Raw genomic sequence first — 23,377 nt, forward strand, 5'->3', positions numbered from 1 at the left:
TCACACAACAATACACAGAGAAAAAGAGCACCAAGCTTTATCTCCCAATCTCATCCACTGCACGCAAACGCTCACACACACACACATAAATACAAAGGAAATGACCGTGAAGGGATGGACATTAACAAAATATTTTATTCAAACGTACAGTTGGCCTCAATTGTAGCTCAGTTTCAGTGTAAACTACCAGTTCACGTTCTAGTTTAGGTACGGCCTTTTTCCAGAAAGTGTGTTTTCTGATATGGAAAATAAGGAAAACTGGGAAAATAATAAAAAAAAATGTATATCTGGAATGAAGGGAATCATGGTGGGAGAAAATGACAATACACAAGCGACACAGTATCACTTCGTGAAAGTAAACCATTCTGAACCACATTTCTGGTCATCATCTTTCTCTAAAGATTGTTTCTCCTTTCAGATCAGATATGAAAAAGTTATGTCTGCTTTTGTCCAATTAAAACAACAACAATATATATATATATATATATATATATATATATATATATATATATATATATATATATATATATATATATATATATATATACTGTATATATATATATACTGTATATATATATATATATATATATATATATATATATAGGAAAACAATCTGTTTTCCATCTTAGACTTTCTATACTTCATCTTGCTTTATTATGGCAAACAGATATTACCTATTACATCTATATGACACATCAAGAGAGAGAAACTAGACCATACCATACTGTGGTATAAAAGGGTTTTAATCATTGAACATAAATTAAGAAATATACACATTATCAACACAAAACAAAGACAAATATATATATATATATGATTCAAGAAAATGAAAACATGTTGATGCCCAGAGTATTTCCAATTATGCATTTTGCATTATGCAAGTTAAATATAACAATTTTTGCTCTGAAGCTGAGGTTTCCGTGCTACTTTCAAAATTGTGATCCTGATTTTTGCCCTAAATTGCCAAACCCAATCAAATGTATATACACATGTCTACGTTCCTACAGACATGCAGAATCAGAATATTCATATGTCGCTGTGAAAGACGAACGTATTCATAGCTACGTATCAGGAGAGTCCACCTGTAAAGCACTTGTAGTGTAAAAGCATGTTTCCTGATCTTGAAATAGTGTGCAAATGTTTTTGATCCTACTCATACATCATTGAGGTTTACAGGAAATGGAGCACTCGGTTTCAGCTGTAACTTCTTACCGAGGAGGTTCCTCTGAAACATGATTAGATAATATTTTTGTAAATTTTAATATTTTCAAAATTTTGCATTTGATAAACTGTAAATAACATAATCATAAAGGTCTAAAAACACAAATACAGTGTTAAAACAACTAATCTACTGTTCAAATAAAAAGGGTTTTAAGCAAAAATCCACGTTTATTATAATATTCCTAACATAAAAACCTGAACACTAGATAGACAACCGGCATTAGTATTATTAGTTAGTTTTAAGTGACCATAAAGATTCACAGCATGTTTACTGAAAAAACCTAGTTTGGGGTTCTCTAGCTTGACTTCACTTTGAGGGGTGTTTTTTTGAACATTGATGATTTTAAATTCCTGCAACAGGTAGAGACGCAAAGCCAATCAAGAGCTATGGATGCCAAGACCAATGGGCGTGCAGTTTTGGTGAGCTCAGGTCACGGCGCAAATTGGGTGCAGCTAAATGCATCATTAATGAGTGCATAAAGCATCAGCAGGTCGGAACAGGTCAGCGTCGAAAACAGCTCATGATTTATGCTCATTTTGTCCCCTTTTATAAACAGCAGTAGATCCGATGGAGAGATGGAAGCTGAGAGAGGTTTAATTATGGAATGTAGACGTTGTGAACGACAACGTACCCCCCCCCCATATAATTAAATAACAACTCGACTGTAAGTGTCAGAACGATGAGGCAGCCCCAGCTACAAGTGCAGCTGCTTATAGATGTGTATTTAACAAAGGCTAATTGATATATCTACACTTTAATGGTGCTTCTTTTTTCCTTCATCTGAGACATTTATATATCCGAAACATGTAATCAACGCGTCTTTTTGCCTTGAATCAGTCTTTATTCATAGAAGAAATATCTATTGCTATTTGGCGAACGTGGCGAAAGATCACATTCAGAAAGAGACACCAGTTTGTTTCTCTGCACGGTTAGAAACCATCAAGAGGTCAACCCTGTCCCAGCTGTGCTGACAGTACGCAGAGGTGTTTGCTCTATTCTTTGCTGTCCACATAGTTAGAAGATGCAAATCCACCGAGACCAACAGTAGGTACATAGCACGTACTACTCCGCATTTATTTGCCGTGTTGTACTGCAAGCTTTTGGTCTTACTTCCCTACATGCAACGCTGAGGCCTTATTTTAGCTAGAGTCGGGTCAAGTCAGACCAACGGGAAGCGAAGCCAATATTTATTTTGATTTGGAGATTATTGAAGGTAACAGATCAGCGTGCCAGTGCTGATGTTTTTCTCTGTTTTTCATATTATCAAAGCGACTGCCAGACCTCATGCTCCAGTGTGTTATATTTGTTCTGAGAATACTCATTTAGGGATAAAAAGGAATATTTCTTTGACTAACTTGGAGTGGCAAATTCATAACACTAGCTATATGAAGTGTAAAATGAATGACAAGATTGTAAAGAACAGCTCTCTTTCACACAGTTTTTACTTTGTTCCTAATACCTGCATGTGTTTGATGGAGCTCAGGACTCATCCTGGGGACAGCTGCATCACTCCAGATGAGTTCACTGTTAAACTCAGAAGAAAACACATAATGTGCTTTCAGATGACTGATCCTGCTGTCATACACTGAAGCTACCGGTGAGCCACCGTTGCAAATTACACATCCGGTAAAACACACATCATTCTTACTGCTGTGTGACGACGGCAGGAAGATGTGGTCTGAGCAGGCAATAATGCAATTTAGAGTCAAAAACAGCCCCCTAGATTGCACTCCCCCATCTTATCAGAACACCACGGGCCCCAGCTGCACGGCACCATCTCTGCTTCCAAGACATGTGCCAATTGAAAACTGAAGAAAAAGCTTAGTTTGGATGTGTTCCTGTTGAAGAAAGCCCTGCAAATGCTGCACTCGGCTCCAAAAATTGTTCGTTGGCTGACGAAAAATTGTTCGTTGCAGCAGCACAGGGACAAAGTAGGCTAAAATCTATCCATGTACAGTATACTGAAGTGTTTTTGTGATTTTAAACTGAGCTGAGGAAACTGCTCCCGTGTCAGGCTCCTTAACGTAGTGCGGGGAGGACTCAGGGGTCTGTCTTCGTGGAAGGTGATGGGCTGGTTGCAGGACAGAGAGGCTGGGAAAAGTGCTTGTACATTTCCGGGGCAGGACCCTGAGGGGGCGAAGGGATGGGAGTGTCTGGGGAGGCTGCAGGAAGATAAAGCAGGGAAATCATTTCATTAATTCTCCACATCTATTTGTATATTGATAAATACACAAACATACATGACAGGTATGTGCAGGGATAGTTTTTAAATGGTGTAAAATAGACTCTATATGTAATCTGTTTTTTTTTAATAAAGCCAATATTTCTTGAGCATTGATATTGATTTATTTCAACACCATGCACAGCTAGATAAACCTTACACACACCTTGATGTTTCTTGTATTAGGCAAATGTTGCCTTACAGACTGCAGTTTCTGGTGTTATTTTATTTATTCATCTTTTTTGCTTGTTTTTTTTTGCCAGCGATCTTACCTATTTGTGGAGTGTGTGTGGCAGGCATAGTGCTGATGACCAGTGTGTGTCCAGTCACAGGGTCCTGGGCCAGCTGGGTGTGTGCTGGGTGGTGCAGGTGCGTGGGCTCCGCTGCTAGCCCTGAACACATAACACACACACACACACACACACTCATGTAAGTCAGCTTAAGAAGCAGCTCGTAGAAGTGTAACCACAGCAAAAAGTTTGAACTAATTAATGTGGATAGCATTTTAGTGCGGATGGTCAGCAGCTTCGTCAACTATGCTTGCTTGGTTGAAAATTGTTGAGAACAAACTGCACTGCTATCAGCCCCATACCCACAAAACTGTACTAAATATAAGATTGTCCCAGCAATATTTGAATGGCAGAGGGTTTTATTGTTGTTGCTGTTTTGTGTGTACTCATCCCGCATTCTGACAGATGCTAAAAAAAAAAATGCTGCTCTTTCTGTACGCTGTCAAGTTGTCATATCCAGGATTTTATTTTTTTTAGTAAGCATGTATGGTGAAACCTGGGGGATATGTTTGGAGATGACTTTTACTTTTTTCCTCACATCATCTTAAGCTTCAATTGTCTGCCATGGAACCCCTGAGTATATAGTTGATGCTTTCTAGCCTGAACTCCGACTATATTATTTATGCTCGTTCAAATTTGTGAACAGATGCTCCTACCAGGACATTGTGTAGTAAATGTACACACATATATATATATATATATATATATATATATATATATATATATATATATATATATATATATATATATATATATATATATATATATATATATATATATACACATATATATACATATATATACATATATATATATATATATATATATATATATATATATATATATATATATATATATATATATATATATATATATACATATATATATATATATATATATATATATATATATATATATATATATACATACATATATTTATATATATATACACACAGTACTCGAGTTGAGGGGGGATGAGGGGGGATGAGGGGGGATGGCATCCCCCCTGAAATAAAAACGGTCAAAATCATCCCCCCTGTAAAACTGCCATCCCCCCTTTCCATCCCTTATGTCATTTCATCAATGAATGTGGTTTTACTGCTATTTCAACATTTAGAAACATCACCAGAAAAATAACACCAGAAAAATGTGACAATTCTCCCCTGTTTCAAGTAAATTTTCACTTGAAATAAGTAGGAAAATCTGCCAGTGGGACAAGATTTATCTTCTCATTACAAGCAAAAAAATCTTATTTTAAGTGAAAATCTACTTGAAACAGGTGAAAATTGTTGTTTTTTCCAGTGATGAGTCTTGTTTTAAGTGTAATGAGATTTTTTTTTACTAAAATGAGACAGAAAACTGTTTTTTATTGTTGTTTTTATGTATTTGATGTAAGCCCAGTGGATATTTAACTGCTGCTATGTCATTCCTGCAGTATTTCTGCAGGTGTTTTGGTCAGTGCTATTATTTGTAATATATTATATTATTTGTAATCAGCACAAATTATCTGTCCCCATATGATAAAATCCACCATCCACCCTGATTTTCTTTTACAACTCGAGTACTGTATACACATATATATAGCCTACTGTCCTTCCACTTCCACATAAACTTTACCAGACATGTACAGTTTTTGCCAGCTTCAGTGCCTCATACGGTTCACCATATTCACCTATCAGTGTCCCTAGAGCACTTGTGCAGCTGACAGTCAACTATTAGTGTACAGAATTGCAGATTCAGAAGTTGTTCAATCTCACCTCCCAGCAGCATCTCGTGCAGCAGGTTGTCTATTTTGGCTAGGCCGCAGAGCTTAATGAACTGTAGCTGTTCAATCATCTGCCAGGTGATGCTCTGCAGGGTGGGCAGCAGGAGTAAGAGCTCTCCAAAACGACCCCTGGAGTCATACTGACGATCATTAATATAGTCTTCCAGACTCATCTGAACCTATGCACACACAAACACAAGGCCAAACACTTTTCACTGTCAGCAAACTTCACATTTAGGCTTGTTGATTTAGATGAAAAATGTGTGAGGTTGTATAATGAAACACGTAGTGAGGGTAAAAAGGGGGTTGTCTTCAAAAATCAGGAATTAAAAGCTGTCGCTGAAATTGCTGTGAAAATGAAATGGATTTTTTCTGAATATTAAACGTGTGACCTACCTGCAGACGCGTGGCCTTAATCTTTGAGGGGTTCCGCAAAGACTTGGCATCTGCAGATTGGAAGGCAAAGCATGGGAGAGGTGGGCGCATTAAAGTAGAGGCAGGGAGGACAGGATTTAAGGATAGGACAGGATTAAAATGAGGTAAATGAATATAAAATCTGAGACATGGAATTGAAAAGAACATTATTTTGGTCAAACTGAGGCAGGAATTGTGGTCTGATTAGAATAAGGAGACGTAAAAACATGAAGCCTGAGATTAGCTGGAGTTATGAAGCAAAGTGTAGGTGGGACTATTTAAGAACGAGAGCATTGTCCTAAAAGTTTAACAATACCCTGCATTTTTTTTGCAGCATTTGTAAACACTGGCTTTTATTTTCCTCGAGTTTTACTCTCAGTATCATTACACCAAAGCTATTACTCTTTATGTATAGTATTTATATTTTCTTCTCCAGATCTTCTCAATCCCTCTTTCCCCTTTATATTTTTTTGCCCTTTTCCATGTAACGTGAGACACAACTTGAATCATGACATCAAATCAGCTGTTTGCATTATCAACATAAAAAGAAATACATTTCTTAATTTTTCTATGCAATCAATTTCAGAAAATCTGTATCCAAACAGATAAATAACCACTACATTTTGGACTAGGTTGTAATAAATGCCTATCTCCATAATCTAACCCTGATTTAAAAGGTTTAGCATTTAGGATTTATTGTAATCTAATGGTGCAAATTGCAAATTTGCAGTCATCTACTCTTATCTGAAAACCATGAACATCTTCTCTATTGCACACATCTGGATTATCCATTCAATAAACTGCTCTTTTTTTACATAATAAAACGTCCTACATTTATTTTAACAGGATTCTTCTCAAATGAAAATGGAGTTATAAGTATGTTATTGCAGTTGTGTGATTAGATCCTCCTGAATATTGAACACTGGAACTTTGCCTATGAATCATATTTTAATATAGAAATAATTTATTGTAAAAAATGCGGGTAACTATAAAGTCCTTACATGGTGTGTTATATTTGTATATTTTTAAAGTATTGTAAAAACAACAAAAACATTTTTTTTTTTTTTTTAAGTGAGTTTCCCCTCTTCATGCAGTAAACAAACATTAAAATGTATACAGCATATACCTTTCAGGAATATGCTTTACTTCAGTATATTCACATTTTATTTTCTTACATTTTCCTACAACTTTCGCTATGTTCCTTTTATCTCCGTATAGACTTGATTAAACCATCTTTGCTCTCAAAGTGATGTAACATCAAATTCTGAGTTGTTTTATTGCTTGAAATTTGTAAAAACATCATAAAAGCAACTAATCAATGCAAAGTGTCCCTGTGGCTCTTTTCTTTAACCAGTTCTTTTTTTACTAAACAAAAAAAGAAAGAATCTTCTGCTTTATGTGGAAACGCATAGAAATGTACAAAATGATTTTTTTTGTGATTGTACCTTGGAAAAACTGGTTCTCTCATTCCCAGTGAAGGCTACAATGATTTCCAGCATGTATTTAAAAAGATTCACCTACATAAAAACTACTTGATGTACTTTTACTTGTTATTTATTACCTGGGTCGAAGAAGACGATCGCTTTGAGAGCTGAGTACTCGTTATCATCTATTTGAATATCTTGGAAGGGCTGAACAAGCTCATCGAGGACTCTGTTGGCTACCCTGCAGATCTCAGTCTCAGGGCTGTTCCTGTGTATCACACAGCCGTTTCCTGCAGACACAGTGAACATAGTTAAAGAGAAAGGTGCGTGTGTGTGAGGTGGGGCACCAGTTATAGCCCAGAGTTCCTACTTGAAGGGTATTCAAGGCTACGGTAAACAGTCATGGAGGACTTATTGTGAAGTTATACAAAACGAATACTTGAATATTTGTAACTGACACTTTTGTTTACAGTTTGACGTTGGTACATGTCACAGAATTGAATGCTGTCATTTACAAAAGACAACTTTGAAGTCACAAAGGATTTTAAAAGCTTTAGTTAATCATTCCCAGTCTTCACACATCAATGCAGACCCACATGATAACATCACACATAAATAAAATGCCATTCGGGTGGTCGGTTTCTACCTAAAAGTAGGAAGTCCTTGAACTGCATCGACCTTTTGGCGACCCCGAGCAAGAGGTGTTCCCCTGCATGAGCCCGGAGCAAGCTTACCTGGGGACACATACACAGTTAAACAAAGATGACTATTTAAAAAGGAACACATCACAGTGTGGTGTATTTCATACAAATTTTGTTTAAAATCACATAAAAGCTGGTAAACGGTCTGCACATTTTTAACCTAGTAGGTTCTACAGACAACTTACAATTTATTTATCTTATTTACCCAGACACATTTATACAGTGGTTCTATCATATATGTAAGAGAACGGACTCTACCCATTAATTCACGGCTGTCTTTGTGGTTGTCGTCCCCAAGAAGAATCTTTTTCAATGCAGACTAGGTCAGTTGCTATATTTAAATATGGTGTTTTAGTACAGCAAGTGCAGCTACACCAAGGGGCTACCGCTGGCTCGCTTGTCTGATGATCCTGGAAGTAGGGAACATTATAGTTCCTCGACTGACCACTAGGGGCTGAATCCAGAAGTGAGTCCATTTCCACTGAGCTCCATCTTAAATGTTCACTTTAGCAGCAGAAATAATCAGGTTTACAGCCTGGTTCAGGAAAAAGGTTTTAGTCGCCATAGCTGAGTTTCACATCCATGACAACTATATGGAGGTTGAATTTTTATGTAACTCATCAGTTAAAATTATATGAGGCCACAAATGTTTGTATAAATAGAGGTGTGCCTTTTTTATGTAAAGCTGCATTGAATCTTTACTTTAGCTACTTAACACTTAGCATTTTTGACCTGGCAGTACTTATTCTAAGTATTGTTTAAGTAGTTAAAAATGATGACAAATGGTCATGTTCAATCAGGGTCAATGAAAGATAACACTAGTTAGTATCATAGCTTAGCATGAGCTAACCCAAGCTTAAAAACGTGTTTGTTGCCAGGTTTATTCACTCTGCTAATTTGCCCATTTTGGTATTAACCAGGGTTGAATGGAGTCATCACCTGCCAACATGATGCAGCCCAGAGATCCAAAAAGAAAAAAAAGTATTCAAACTAATTCTCAGAAAACCCATGAGTGATGTGGTCTTTTCATCAAAGAAGCTCAACAGGAAACGTTAGTGCAGAGAAAAGGGGAAGACACACTGCAAAGTGTCACAGACCAGAAAGTTCTGGTTTTCACTTGATTTTAAAAATCTAACATGCAATCAGTACATGAGTTTGACTAGACGCAAAGTAAAAGCGCCATCACAGAAGCCCCATGTCACATATGTCAGGACTGGTTACCTGGTCGTCCAGCTGCAGCTCTCCGAAGGCAGGGATGTATTTGGCCCACTCCACCAACACCAGCAGCTGTTGCCGCATAGAATCACAAACATCCCCAACAGTGGCCGATTTCAGCTCCGATATGTCAGCTAGTGGTATTGGCGTAGTGATCTGGAGGAAAAGAAGAAAACTGAAGTGCATTAAAAGATGCAGTATGATGTGCTGACATCAGCTAACAAAACACACTAACGTGGACTTACAACATAAATATTAGACTAAGGGGGATCATTACCTGTTGGGATAATGATTCTGCCTGTGCCAGGACAGTGATGGGTGGCAGGTCTTGGGTGTCAGGAATACTCCTTCGGGAGCTGATACGATCTCTTTCATTCTGCACAGCTAAGATATGAAACCCAAAGCTATTATGTGATTTCGTGTTTTTTTTTTTTTTTCGTGATTTCGTGTTTTTGAAACAAAATCTGCAGTAAAGGACAACAAAAAGGAAGAATATCCCTGAACGCACTACTATTGCTTTTAACATTTAAAGGATACAATTTAAAATGATATTAATCAATACTAAGTGCTGAATGACCCCCAAATAGTAAAGATAACAACAGACACCAGAACAGTTAATATTTAAGAAAATAGCCATACAGGCTGGCATCAGCAAGGAGAAGTCAAACGTTAACCAGTTGCAATCCAGAACAACATGTTTGAATAGTTCATGATGAGGTGTCATAAAACACGCCAAGGTTGTACCCCTCATAAATGCACACACACACACACACACACAAAGCAATCACTTGTTTTATGGTTAAGACTATTTCAACTATCTCACAAGCTTTGAGATTATATGAGGACAGTCTTTCCTTTCGAGTCGCCAGTTATAACTTGGTCCTTCTCGATAGCAACACTCAAACTAAGCTTTACAGAAGCATAAATGCACTGACTGCTATCTGGACTTCATGTGTGTCAGGGAGTTTTTTAACATAAAGGATGTGCTACTAAAAACAATCCCTCTCTATGTTAATATGTTAATATCTCTATCTCTTATAAACTGCCAGTTAGAAGATTGTTACTATTCCCGATGAGGTGTAAAGATTTGTATTTATTTATATTTTTTACCTTCTTTTTTCATGCCAGCCCGGAAGCATTTGTTGAGTCTGCAGAAACGACACTGGTTCCTCTTATCTTTATCCACAATGCACTGTCTGCTGAACCTTCAACATGAAAAACACACAATTATAGTGTATAGCTTTGCAGAGCAAGACTTAATGCACAGTGATATGCTGCAATATACTGACATGTGGCAAACCATAATGTCTGGATGGCATATTTTCATATATATGGTGGACTTTTGTCCCCCTTTTTTTAAGAGTGTGCATCTTTGCTCACACGATATACAGTATTTTGGTTATCTGCACCTGCATGTGTACACATGGCTCTTGCGTATGGAGCGTCTGAAGAAGCCTTTACAACCATCACAGCTGGAGGCCCCGTAGTGTTTCCCCGTAGCTTTGTCTCCACAGATCGCACAGTTACTGCTGAGTCCATCTGGACCCGAGTGGCTCGGCTCTGTCGGCATGCTGTCTGAAACACAGAGAGACACTTGCACTCGTAAATAAAACTTGCATATTCACACAAAGGGACACACAAAAAGGAGGTGTGTATTTCGGTGTCTATCCATGAGTAAACATGATCACCTGTACAAAAAGCTACATATCAATGTTATCTAACTTTGAAATGAAAGTGATCCTATAAGTCTCAAGTTATCAATATTTTCTTGGATCAGATCTTAACAGCGCTACATAATATCAATTACCAGTGACGTTTTAGATGATACAGTAGTTCTTATAGCTGCATGTTTCAATAACCAATTGATAAAAATGCAGTTGTTAACAGCTATATCCTCTTATTAGAGCCATTTTTTGTAAATGTATCTTTGTGTTGGTGGGGTCTGCATAACTATAAAACCATTTGTGTGTGGGATAAATTTATACACCTTCAAATCTGGAAAAATCCCCAGGAATGTGCATCTTTACTGCCAAGGAGTTCATTTTTACCACTGTGTTGTTATCCCATCATAATCACTATCATCATCACGTCCGGCCACAGTAATTGAAACTGATCATGATCACTGTCTGAATATTTATTGTTCTGTCAAAGCCTATTAAACTGAGCAAAGCATCGTCAAACTGCAAATTTGGAAGCTGCAAATGCCTCAACACCGACACACCAACATCCCCACAGTAAAGCACGTCTCCATCTGAGCCACACCACGCTGTACTGAGAAACCAGTTAATGTTTGACTAACTCCGTTCAAGTGCTGATGTGACATCATTGTATCACTGACGTTGGTGCTTGCCCTTGAGTAAATATCTTTATGACACATGTCTCCAACTTCTCCATACTTTTACTCTGCTGCATCCCAGGGACAAAGACTCCAGTATTTGTCCAACAAGCAACTGCTAAGATCACAGTTCTAGCTATTTGGTCAAAACAGCGTACGCCGGTATGAAATAAAATGGGATAATATTCCTTTGATATCCTTTGATAGATCCTCAATTTTAAAGAATGAACATGTGTAAAAAGATACACCAACCAGATCATCCATGCATTACAACTCCATCAACTCATGACATTATTTATGTGGAATTAAGTTTACTTAAATAGGTATTATTTAATTTGAGTATTAATATAACATTAGATAATGTTCTGTTCATTTTTCCATTTTTTCTTCTCTGCATGAGTAAAGACCTTGAAGATAACTTTTTTTCATATTTTAATCTTTTTTGTTTCCTTATTTTAACATTAAAAAAGAAGAAGAATACACATATATTAGAATGTATTTGATTTAATTTAATTTTTTTGAGAAGCACATAAGTGGTGGAAATCATTTTTGTTTAATACCACAACAGGATGCATGCATTACTGGCAGATATGAAAATGCTGTGAGTCACTGAATCACGTAACTTGTTAAATATATGTTAAATATATATTCTTAAAAAAAAAAAATCTCCCCCCAATCTGTAAATAACAGTTAATTTGCCTTCAGCAGCTCTCACTTCCCTTCAGTGCTATGTCTTGTCATGGTAACTCATCTTTGTTCTTCCTTCCCTGAATGTCATATGTGTTGTTGTGTTGCTTTCTTCATGAGCATTCACTTACCTCCTCCATAATGGACGTCTGCGTTCTCAAAGCCCAGTGTGCTGTATGATGGATCCAGACCTTCACAGTAGTTGGCTACCTCCATATCTAACAGGGATTTACTCTGAGAAGCTGGAGCAAACTTCATTACTGACCCTTCTCTTCTCTTCTCCTCTCTTCTCTGTCACTCTTTCTTTGTTTTTGTGCCTTCTTGTCTCGGTTTCATCTTACTGTGACAGATATGACAAGGGAGATCCTTGGCATAAAAGATCTATAATCAGATTTGATTGGGCCATGAACCAGGAGAAGGGTGGAGTTGAAGCCAAGACTTCTCACCTTATTACACTTTACTTATCTGTCCTTCTCCCTCACATTATCATACGAATGAAAAGATAGTGATGAAGGAGTGATTTCCCCATGCCATTTTCCCTTTTTTCTACTCGTATCTATAAGTCCTAATTTTATTTCTATTTTAATAGGACAGTTTAATAGGACAGTTGGTACACTTACACCTGCAAGTGTTTTTTGTGCATGTACCTATATCCCTGCAAAAAAAGAAGTGATTTATGCATGTGTGTGTATGTGTGTGTGTGTGTGTGTGTGTGTGTGTGTGTGTGTGTGTGTGTGTGTGTGTGTGTGTGTGTTTATAGGTGTGTGTGTAGGTATTGTCCAGATTCCTAATCTAATCAATACTAGAGTAATAGCCTTACCACCTCAGATAACGTCTATAAAGAAACAAAGTAAAGCAGGGAACACTGATAACTTCCTTTAAGTCTTAAACACACATACACATCTTGATTTCACATCCCTCCCTCTCTTTTCCACTGGTCATTCTACATTCTTGTAAAGCAGCAGTTTTTTTTCTATGATGAAATATCAGTTTCAATTTAATTTAAAGGACTATTACATTACTTTTAGGAAGTGTTATTTAGCTCATGTGACAACTGCATACAGTTTTAAGATGCTATGTCACACATCAGTGACAAAACTAGGAGAAAACATAGACTTACAGTGGACATCGTGTCAGAAGTGACTACTAAATGAAGACAAAATGAGAAAGTGACAAATCAAGAGTCCAAACAGAATAATCTCAGACAGCGTGGTAGCAGAGACTTGACCTCCAGGCCTGTAAGGGGACCCTGTGAGCTATAAACTGCAAAGGTTTCTTGCTGCTGCTTTTAATTGGCTGACAATAAAACTGAAGCAAAATCAAGCACCTTCTTTTGGCTTTTCCCTTCTTAGGGGTTGTCGAAATAGGATACTGTGCTCCACATATAGATTTTGCATAAGTTATTACATTGGGTGTCCTTTGCGACAAACTTTGCCGTTCATCAGAGTGTGGGACTACTGCTTGGAGGCCCCTGTGATCCAAGCACCAACCATCTAACTTCCTCGCTGAGGCTCATGTAGAACTGAGATTCGTTGCAGTTCTGCAACTGACCACTAGAGGCTGGCTCCAAAAACGAGTCAACCTCCATTGACTCCAATGTTAAAACGTCCAACTTTAGAGCAGAAATAAACACATTTACAGTCTGGTTAAAAAAAATGTGTTGGTCTTTATCATTTGATTCAACACCCATTACAACTCTGAGGGGTGATTGTTTTTCATACCGTGCCAGAAGAGTTAATAAAGCATTACATTTATTTCTAATATGATTGACTAACAGTCTGCTCAGCCAATGGCTAGCCACTGTCACTTCCTCATCCCGAATCGTCTTGCTACTGTGCTTAGCAAAGCGACCAGCTGTTTTTATGAACCCAGCGTCGGCTTCACTGTCATTTTTCATTTCGCCGTCGAGTTGACAAGTTAAACGGTATATCCTACTGTATTTTGACGGGGATCCCCTGAAGGAGCTGGGAGTAAAGCTAACTTAGACTGACTTATGGTGGACGTGTTCCTGTCAGCTTCTCGAGCAACATGGCTGCACCCCATACAAAGAAAAAGAGCTTCAAAATCTCCCTCCAGAAACCAAATGGGTCACGTGACTTAATGCTTCAGCCATTGTTTTATACAGGCTATGCTGTGACCCCTGACCAGCCCAGGGGAGAACAAGGTGGGGGTCGGTGTCCTGCCCGTCGACTCCTCTGCACATGTCAAGACTGGAGGGAAAGCGACAAGATACAATTGACTTCCCAGCATGCATTTAATTGTATACTGTATTATTTTATATATAACAAGGGCATAAACTAACCCAATTACTGAAGATTTTCAGAGCTGTTTATAAAGTTGTAAACATATCTCAGATCTTATTGAAGAGAGAACTCAAATTTAATGAGAAACAAGCGATGTGAAAAACAATTTCCAAAGTAGAAATTGAACATAAGATGACTTACCCTCAACTCCCTCCCACCTTGGAGCAGGGAGGCTATAACACACTCTAAATTAGCTCAATAGTATGGTGAAACATCCCCCCCCACCCATCTTACACCATCGTGCGGTTTAAAGACAATCAGTTTGGTCCATTGTGTTAGACAAAGCTATAAATGATAAGAGACAGTATTATGGTGGGGTTGATGAGCTACATCAGTGATGAGTGGGCGCCAGTCAGAAAAGCAGAAGATTATTTGAGCAGGCGCATTGATGTTATATTGCCACTGAGGGAACAGTACACCAGAATGCACATTATCAACAATGACTGACGAAGCATGAAGTGGAAAAGCAATTAGTATTGCAGATATTAGTTAATAATGAAGGCTGGAATAATGGGGTTAAGAGACAAACACAAGAGAGGAGGTTGGGGGAGTGTGGGGTGAGTGAAGTGATAGAAAGATTACATTTTAACCAGGCAGTAGGGTTAGGCTTCCTGACTCATCAAGTTTGCAAAGAAAGGAAAAATGCACTCTTTACAATCACGCTCTCAAGCCAACATTCAGACTCTGTGGCAGCATTCAAATTGAATCAGAAGGTATAAAACGGGCTTGTCATTACAAGTACACAAGAGTTAGTGTGAGGCCATGTTTGGATGTTTTGTAAGAGGTCATGTGATGAAGCTGATATAAAAGCTGCCTCGGTCATCATACCATAAATACAAAACAAAAGCACCACTTGACCTGTGTGACTGAAGTTATAAAATCCCGAAGTGAGGCACGTCTCCAAAGAATATTCAAGAGAGAAGTAGAAAGTAACTTCTAAAAAAATAAGCGTTTTGTAGATCAATTCAAAATACTTTTATATATAAACAGTGCTATAGCACTCATAGCAGCAGGCGTTATGGCCTCTTCCCGGACATAACTGAGAAATGTTTCTTGTACTTGCCAACCAAAAGCTCTCTGCAGCCATAAAACCCAATGTTAAGAGGCAATCTGTGTGCGTGACCTGGCCATAATACCGCCACCTCTATTTATACTGGACGGTTTAATAGTTTCAGAGGATGATCAGCCACCCAAGTCACTATTGTAAACCCCCTGTAGTACTTCCTGAAACCCAGGCAACAGTAAAATGTACACGGTTCAGTAGAATCGTATTCTCCCCGAAGCGTTACATCACTGCCTGCACATTTGCTTTCAAACTGTTTTCTACAAATGAGTTAGATCGAAATATTATCAGTTTAAACTGCCTATTTCCTTCCTGCAAAACCACACATTTAAATTGTAGAATAACATGCAGTATAACAACGATGGATATCAAATGTAATTTCTTCAGATGACATAAATTCATCTTTAGGCTGTAACCAGCATCTAAACAGTTGATTTTACCTACATATTTAAAGCTCAGCAGGTTTTCTACCCATCAGTATCATTGTCATTTATTTAAAGTCAGGTCTTGGGGACACATTATCCAAACAGGAGTGTCTTTCCAGATAAGACAAAAAAAAAAAAACATGCTCTTAAGCCTCTTTCGCTTAAGGACTGTTACAGTAATCGCAAGTATATCATTTTATGGGCCATTATTTGGCATATTTGGTCGTCTGTTGCTCTTGTTGGTGTTCTTGTGCAACTGAGAGAGGTTATCGGATGATCTTTACAACAATGTATTTTTGACAAAGTGTGTCTTTCTTATCTGCTTTTGCAAGTCTTTTTCTATGTAACAAGATAACTCTTGAAACGGAAACTCCCCTGTGTGTGAACGAGGAGTTCCTCTATTACCACCAAAATACACAATCACGTGATTTAAGAGAAGCTGCTAGCAAACTTGAAAACTCATTAAGGTAAACCTTAAACATCCTCTATGAAAGCCTCATAATGTTGTTATTTCTTCCTATTTTATCGTAAATGTTCTTCATTTCAAAAAGGGTGTGTGTGAAAAGAAGTGTCTGACTTACCTGAGAATCTGTCTCCGTCTGGTATGTGCATTTACTCAGGTGTAACCTGTATCCTCCGACAGCGATCAGCCCTCACTGAGCCATCGGCCTAAGGGACACTGAGCATTGGAAAATAGTTAAGGTGTTCAACAACGTTAACAGGGAGAGCTGAGCAGCCCATAATTCATGAAGCAACGCATTGGTCGGCGCCACCATAGCCCTGTCATTAGATCGATTTACAAAACAAACTCAAACTAGGGTGGGGATGTTAAACAGTAACCCAGCTCCATAAAAACCAAAAGGGAAAGATTACCAGGTGTGTGTATGGGTGTATGTGAATGTTTGGCCGGGCTTGTGACGCCACCACCGAGGAAACAAGACGGGAGATCCAAGAGGACTGAGCTAATGTTTCACAAAATATTGGAGGGGAAAGTAATCATTTTACACAATTATTTTTTTTCTTCTTCAGGTATGAAACTGAAATGTCTTCTTTGTAAAAACAGGGAATGTCATTTTTGTCCTTTTATTTCCATTCACATTTCCAGTTACTTTTCACTATTTCACATAAATATTTAGGGTTAAATTCATGGTTAATCTAGACATCAAATTCACTCATGTGAAGTCACAAAATCCAAGTTTGAACCACATGTTGTGCAAACACAGACCAGAAGATGGCGTGAAAACATCTACTTCAGCTCAGACACAAATGAAAATGTCCTCCTGGTGCTTTTTTTTAAATAATAATTTGTTCAGTATTTTGCTCAAAAGAAATACAGTTAACGGTACATGCTCAGTCCTTTTACTTTTGATGCAGATATCCACTGCAGCCAACATCATCTCCGTCTCTAGATGCCCCATCACTTTTAACTTAACTATCAACACAACTTAAATACCAATAACAACAAAATAATACAAAAAAATTGTAACAAGTCCCATCATTTGTTTTTTACATTCAATATACCAAATACAATACAGCAAATACACAGTGATCACAACTGATGTTTACATGCACTCAGTAGATGTAAAAGCTCTCAAACAGCTCTTCCTGGGAAGCACCTGGTGCAGGTTCTTCTACCCAGGAATGTGAGCATGTCCAAGCAATTAAAAGTGGTCAGACTCAGAAACAGCTCATTGAGGTTCTCCAAATTTACGTTGGTTAAGTAATAGATCCGAAAAATGTGGTAGGGAACGAAGCAGACCACCATGATCAGGGCAAAGAAGAGGCTCTTCACCTGAGCCACAAACTCCTGCTGAGAGGTGCACGTCTGATGATACTTCCTGTATAAAACCCGTAGGACGTTGGCTTGGAGGGCCGTCAGCACCAGAGCCACCACTATGACCAATGTACTGAGAATGTAGTTGAACGCCGTGAACTCCTTTATGTTTTTGCCGAACTTGAAGCAAATGTTCTGTGTGGTGATGTTCTGGTGGTCAGTTCCATTTTTGTTGTTGCCATAATGATTATGGATGACTAAAGTGGTGGTGACGAGCACGATAATCCACACCAAAACACTGCCAATGAGTGCGTGCATCCTCTGGATGGATGCAACTTGTCTAGCTCTGTTGTAGAACGTCAAAAGACGTGAGACCAGAACAATCACATAGAGAACATAGGACATGTACATATGGATGTGGATCATGGCGCTCACCATTTTGCACCATTCATAGCTCAAGTTCCAGGTTTGATTTGCATAGTAGTAAATCCTGAAGGGCACCGTGAGGAGGAAGATGAAATGGGCAAACATCAGGTTGAACACGGCTATGGAGGTGGTGGATACTGTGCTGGATTTCAGGATGTGCATCATCAGGCTGAGGCTGACGGTCCCGCAGAGCAGAACCACAGAATAGATGGTCAGGAGGGAAGTGTGGTATTCTTTTGAAGCTGTCACTGAGGAGTTCTTGGTCGTCATGGCGGCGGTGGATAATGTGGTCTGGGATGTTGTGGAATTCATCTCCAAATATTGAGAAAAAATAAGAGAAAGACAAAAGGGATGTAGGAAGACAGTGGGAGGAGGGGAATGGACAGATGACGAAGGTGGAATTGGTCAGGAAGAAGTAAAAAGGAAATAAAAGAAACAGAAATTGGAAAATGGGAGAGAAATAGAAAATGTCAACAATGATTTAACACACGTCCCTTTAACTCATTCAGATCTATGAATTATTTTTTAAAAAGCTTTTTAAAATTTTCTTGAGCCTTAAAGCTGCACTAAACATTTCATTTCCAGCCACTGAGGGGAGTAAAAACATTAAATAAAATCAATTGCAACTGTCGTGATAATGTTGATGCAACGCTGATGAAATGTTGATGCTTCGTTCCAGGCTTAATAAAAGCGTACTTACATTACAAAAACAAAACTTTACAAACACTTGCAGCTTGTGTTATTCAAATAATATATTATAAAAGAGCACTGCCATATTAAATAATGTAAAGAGTGGCTCTGCTTCACTGCTCTGTACAATATGTATAATAGTGAGTTTCTGTAGCTGTTATAAAGTTAGGTATTTACACTTAAGCACAAAATAAAGCATCATCTGAGTAAATTACTCACCATACAACTTGTAGGCAGCTGCTTTATCTCCTGAACCACAGTCGCGCATATATGCAATGTCATGCTAAACTCTGTTTTTATGAACACCTCAGCTGATGAGATTTACTATCATTAATAAATGTCAAATATGAGGCATTGAAAGGTGCTAAACGTGTTGAGGCATTAGACTGATAAGAATGAACATTTTTGTTGTTTTGTTGGTCTATTATTTAATAAAACACAATCCGATCTTCATCTTAGTCACCATAATAGACAAACACAAAGCACTTAAGCCCATAACACCTAATTATAATTTCTTGCGTCTTTATTGAACACATGCATCAAAGATATAGAATGCTGATGGGACAAGTAAGTGAAACTTTAGACTTATTACTTCAACAAATGCTAATTGGAGTCAGTAGTTTGCACATTTGGAGTCCAATTAATGAAAAATATTTGTGAGGTGCGGTTCTTTAGAGGTACACGGACTGTGGGTAGGGACCAAAATACTATTACTAGCGGCTGAAATGAGTTTCCTTCAGGGCAGCATTATTCTAACCCTTCCTTGTAAGATAGAGGGAAAAGTTCACTCATCCTGGACATCCAGGAACTCGGAGTGGAGTATGCGCCGCCACACTGAGAGGAGCCGGTTGAGCCAGATGATACCTCTTATTTTCTCACATTTTTACATTTTTGAGCACCTGAAGTTTTCCAAGAGCACCTTGGCAATCCACGATGTTACTAGGAAAATGTTATGTGGATGGATTTGACCATTTGAATTGTTTGGAACAGTGCAGCTCTGTGTTGGATACAAAAAGGTGCAGCTAACAAGATCCAAAACATCATTCCAACTATGAAGTATGGTGGAGAGACACATTAGTAATTGAGGCTTGCATCACCTCAGGGCCTGAACAAATTGCTTTCATCAGAGGAAAAACTAGTTGCCAAATAAAAAAAAATATCCTACAGGGTGGCTGTTCACCAGCTGAAGCTTAGTAGAAATTAGCAGAATCTACTAGTTGGCTGGATGACAATGACCCTAAGCAGCTAATCCAAAACAGAATGGCTTCAGATAAAAGAATGAGTCTTTTTGAAGTGGCTCAGTGAGACCTTAGCCCTGTAAAGATGGTCTGGCATGACCTGAAGATAGCCATTCATGCCAGACATCCCATAAAAGTGTGTGAAGCAATCCTGCAAAGGGGAATGGTAAAAAACTCTTCCTCAATACTGTGCAAAGCTGATCCAGAACCACTAAAAGAACTTGCTCAATGTCACTGCTGCCAAAGGAAGTTTAAACAGCTTTTAGCTTCAAGGATTCATGATTTTCTTCCCCCACCACTGTTAATGCTTAATGAGTGTGGAAAAAAAACAAGAGAAATAAGAATTTTGTTTTAGCAGCTTAAGCGCTTTGTTTTTTGTGTTTTTTTTTCCATAGTAAAACCTAGATTGAGATCAGATCACATTTTATGGTAAATTAATGGAGAAAACAGCTAATGCCAAAGGATTAAGATGGTTTATCTTGACACTATTCAATAATTTGTCTTTCATTTCTTTCTTCTTCTTTTGACTTACCCTCCCTCTCTCATGTCAACATATTTGGCAACATAAAACGCTGGTAGCCTATGCCGTAGCAACTTATTATGATACTGTGCAAACATAGTTAATCTTAGTTAACATTGCTAGATCATCACCAGACTGGCAACATTCCCAACCAGTTCTTTTTACACATATTCATTTAAAATCTCTTCAAAATCAATTCTTGTGTAGATCTGTATTTATTTTACTGAACAAAAGTCAGCACACATTTGATTGTAGTTTATATGTCATACTCAGTCATCCAAGATAAGAGTGATTCTTATATTTTCAACTGCAGTTTTTCAGCTTTGTTCATCCCTCCTTTGCTGGAGGGTTTTTTTGTTTTCCCTTTCCTTTTAAAACAGCCCAAGATGTTCTGTTTGATCTACTTTAAGGAACCTTTGTTTTGACTGTGCTCATTCAATCTTTATCATCTCATTGTCTTCCTATCGTCTAACAAGGAAGTCTTTACGATCTATACGATCACTAAGCCCCTGCAGTGCTTCATGGTCGGGAATAACATTTACCAGCAACTTTTTACACAGCAAACACAACATCACTTCATTTGGAGTAGAACAAATAAATAAGTAAAGAGAGAACCATTTAGCAGTAGTTTTTGTGGAGCGGTGTGAGCAAATGTTTAGCATAACCATCTAATGCACCAGATTAGGTTGTAAAGTGCTGTGTTTTAAACCAAACAACAATCCTTTCATGAGCCTGAGTTAGGGCTGTGCGATTAATCGATTTTAAATCTAAATCGGATTTATTAATCACAATCGATGTTAAAAAAAGGAAAATCGGAAAATCGATTTTCCTTTTTTGCAGCTGGCTGCATTACAGACAGAGCTCGTCTAGTCATCTTTGTTTGGTCAAGAAAATTGTAAATGTTGTCACTTTACTAAACTCAAAGAGGATTTACAGTATCTTTCAATTGCACTTCATTCCCAATAGGGAAATTTGTTTGTTATTTTTCTTTAAAAATAAAGATAAAATGTTTGAAACAATTTATTCCATTGTCTTTTGTAGTTTTACCAAAAAAAATCGAAATCGAAATCGAAAATCGGGTTTTCAGAGAAAAAAAATCTGGATTTTATTTTTGTCCAAAATCGCCCAGCCCTAGCCTGAGTAGCTGTTTGTGATGTCTACATCTTAATCACAACTTGTGCTGCCCTGACCAAGCAGAGAAGGGAAGAGTGAGTGGATCCAAAATGAGCAGTGATCAAAAAGAAAGTCCCAGGCCAGACTGGTCCCAAACTCTCGTCCCTTAGTCCTAAACACCGTGCAAGACCTCCTAGATAGATACATGGGTGCCTAATTGAAGCTACTTTTAGCACCTGTAGCTCATTTACAGCAAAAAATAAGTGATATGTGGGCCAGATGTGTAGAAAAGATCAATAACTTGACCAAAACTGAGTTTCTGTATATGTTACATGAGGCAGATGCAGCACAAATTGTATGAGCTAGTTCTGATATCAGATAATGCAAGTATTATTAGGGCCAAACTTGCCCTATAAAGCTCAAATAAAATCTAGAATTTTGCCATATCATGTCAAAATGTGGCCCAGTTTAGGCAGCCGCACCCACTTTTACTTAAAAGCCATCAAAGCCAAAATGTGGACTGATGAAGATGCATTTATGGACCAAGGTTGGGTCAAACTTTCTTTGCTATGTGGCCTGTGATTGAACTAATCCTTGTAGCCCTGCTCTGATCTACACTAAACACGGTGGCCCCAACTGAACCAAACGGATTTACCTCTGCTTTATCAAACCACAGAATGAGCTGACAATGTTCAGCAGGCTTCTGTGTCTGCTCTCTAACTATAGTTATCGGTTTGTGCGAAAAATCAAGCAGTGGTTTTGCAGGAAGATATATATAGATGGCATGTGTGTGGTCCCTCACACCTTCTGAGCTGCACTAAGTAGCAGCACCACTGTGCTCAAAGTCCCTGTGGGAGCTGCACCTCCAACAAGAGGAACTGTAGCTTATTCAACATTTTCTGGTCATGTTTAGTTTCTATTTCTACATTTTATTTACTTTTGATTCTTTGAAACCTAGGTTTGATTTTGTTTAAATATTCGGAAACATTTGATTTAAAAAAAAAAAGTTGCATCTTCAAAGGTTCAATTTAAATTATTACTATGAATTTTATTTTTTATTGTATATTAAATGTAAGTTGACTTACACAGCAGTGTATGGTATTAATCAAAATTATTATTGGGGAGGAAAAAAAAAAAAAAAAAACAGAACTAAAATTGTACAAGTTATGAACCCAAAGTCAAAAATGAAGAGGTTACCCTTCGTCTTTGCTTACCTTTTCGTCAGATGCAGCTGTTTGTTGCCGGCTCAAATTTTTCAAAAGCACGAAGCGTCTGCGCTTCAATTCACTCTATTGCATCCACAGCAGTTTCACGATGTCAGTCAGCATGGGGAAAACACACCACCACACACTAGCATTGGCTGTGTCAGTGGTAGATGAGGATTAAAGCTATAAAAATGAACTGTCTCAGTCAGAACCCAACCATCCAATTTTTGCATATCGACTGTGCTCTCACGAGGGATGACGGCTTACATACACACATGTCAGTATAACCACAGAGTTGGCTGCTTCCTCTTTTATTTTTTGCAACACAAACACCCCATCTTAAAGA

At 38.0% G+C, this 23,377-nt stretch overlaps 2 protein-coding genes across 4 annotated transcripts; both read right to left on the reverse strand.

The window, feature by feature from the left end:
* Positions 1–616: 616 nt before the first annotated feature.
* Positions 617–16,855, reverse strand: hnf4g (hepatocyte nuclear factor 4, gamma). Of its 3 annotated transcripts, none has more exons than XM_061712998.1 (11): positions 16,647–16,855; positions 10,662–10,823; positions 10,363–10,457; positions 9,530–9,636; positions 9,259–9,408; positions 7,983–8,070; positions 7,474–7,626; positions 5,895–5,944; positions 5,491–5,677; positions 3,716–3,835; positions 617–3,384 (listed from the first exon to the last, which is right to left on the reverse strand). In XM_061712998.1, exons 2-11 carry the CDS (start codon positions 10,820–10,822, stop codon positions 3,263–3,265), a joined length of 1,233 nt encoding a protein of 410 aa, XP_061568982.1. In that variant the 5' UTR covers position 10,823; positions 16,647–16,855; the 3' UTR covers positions 617–3,262. The 3 variants fall into 3 exon arrangements, with proteins under 3 accessions (XP_061568982.1, XP_061568981.1, XP_061568980.1); XM_061712997.1 differs by having other exon boundaries at positions 10,662–10,827; XM_061712996.1 differs by lacking the exon at positions 16,647–16,855 and adding an exon at positions 12,406–12,860 and having other exon boundaries at positions 10,662–10,827.
* A 292-nt stretch (positions 16,856–17,147) lies between these two features.
* On the reverse strand, positions 17,148–23,239 carry LOC133423575 (probable G-protein coupled receptor 141). Its single transcript, XM_061713805.1, has 2 exons — positions 23,041–23,239; positions 17,148–18,577 (listed from the first exon to the last, which is right to left on the reverse strand). The coding sequence occupies exon 2, from the start codon at positions 18,575–18,577 to the stop codon at positions 17,657–17,659; it is 921 nt and encodes a 306-aa protein (XP_061569789.1). The 5' UTR covers positions 23,041–23,239; the 3' UTR covers positions 17,148–17,656.
* Positions 23,240–23,377: the final 138 nt, after the last annotated feature.

This window comes from Cololabis saira, chromosome 22 (assembly GCF_033807715.1).
Source record: "Cololabis saira isolate AMF1-May2022 chromosome 22, fColSai1.1, whole genome shotgun sequence".
NCBI classification, from domain to species: domain Eukaryota; kingdom Metazoa; phylum Chordata; class Actinopteri; order Beloniformes; family Belonidae; genus Cololabis; species Cololabis saira.

What these genes read in the sequence shown, in the direction of transcription:
- LOC133423575 (XM_061713805.1), bottom strand. Translation starts at nt 18,577, where the DNA reads ATGAATTCCACAACATCCCAGACCACATTATCCACCGCCGCCATGACG.
- hnf4g (XM_061712996.1), bottom strand. Translation starts at nt 12,532, where the DNA reads ATGAAGTTTGCTCCAGCTTCTCAGAGTAAATCCCTGTTAGATATGGAG. An exon ending in AGCCATGTGTACACATGCAG is followed by an intron (nt 10,458 to 10,661) that starts GTGCAGATAACC and finishes TTCATGTTGAAG; the next exon opens with GTTCAGCAGACAGTGCATTG. An exon ending in TTAAGGCCACGCGTCTGCAG is followed by an intron (nt 5,678 to 5,894) that starts GTAGGTCACACG and finishes GTGTGTGCATAG; the next exon opens with GTTCAGATGAGTCTGGAAGA.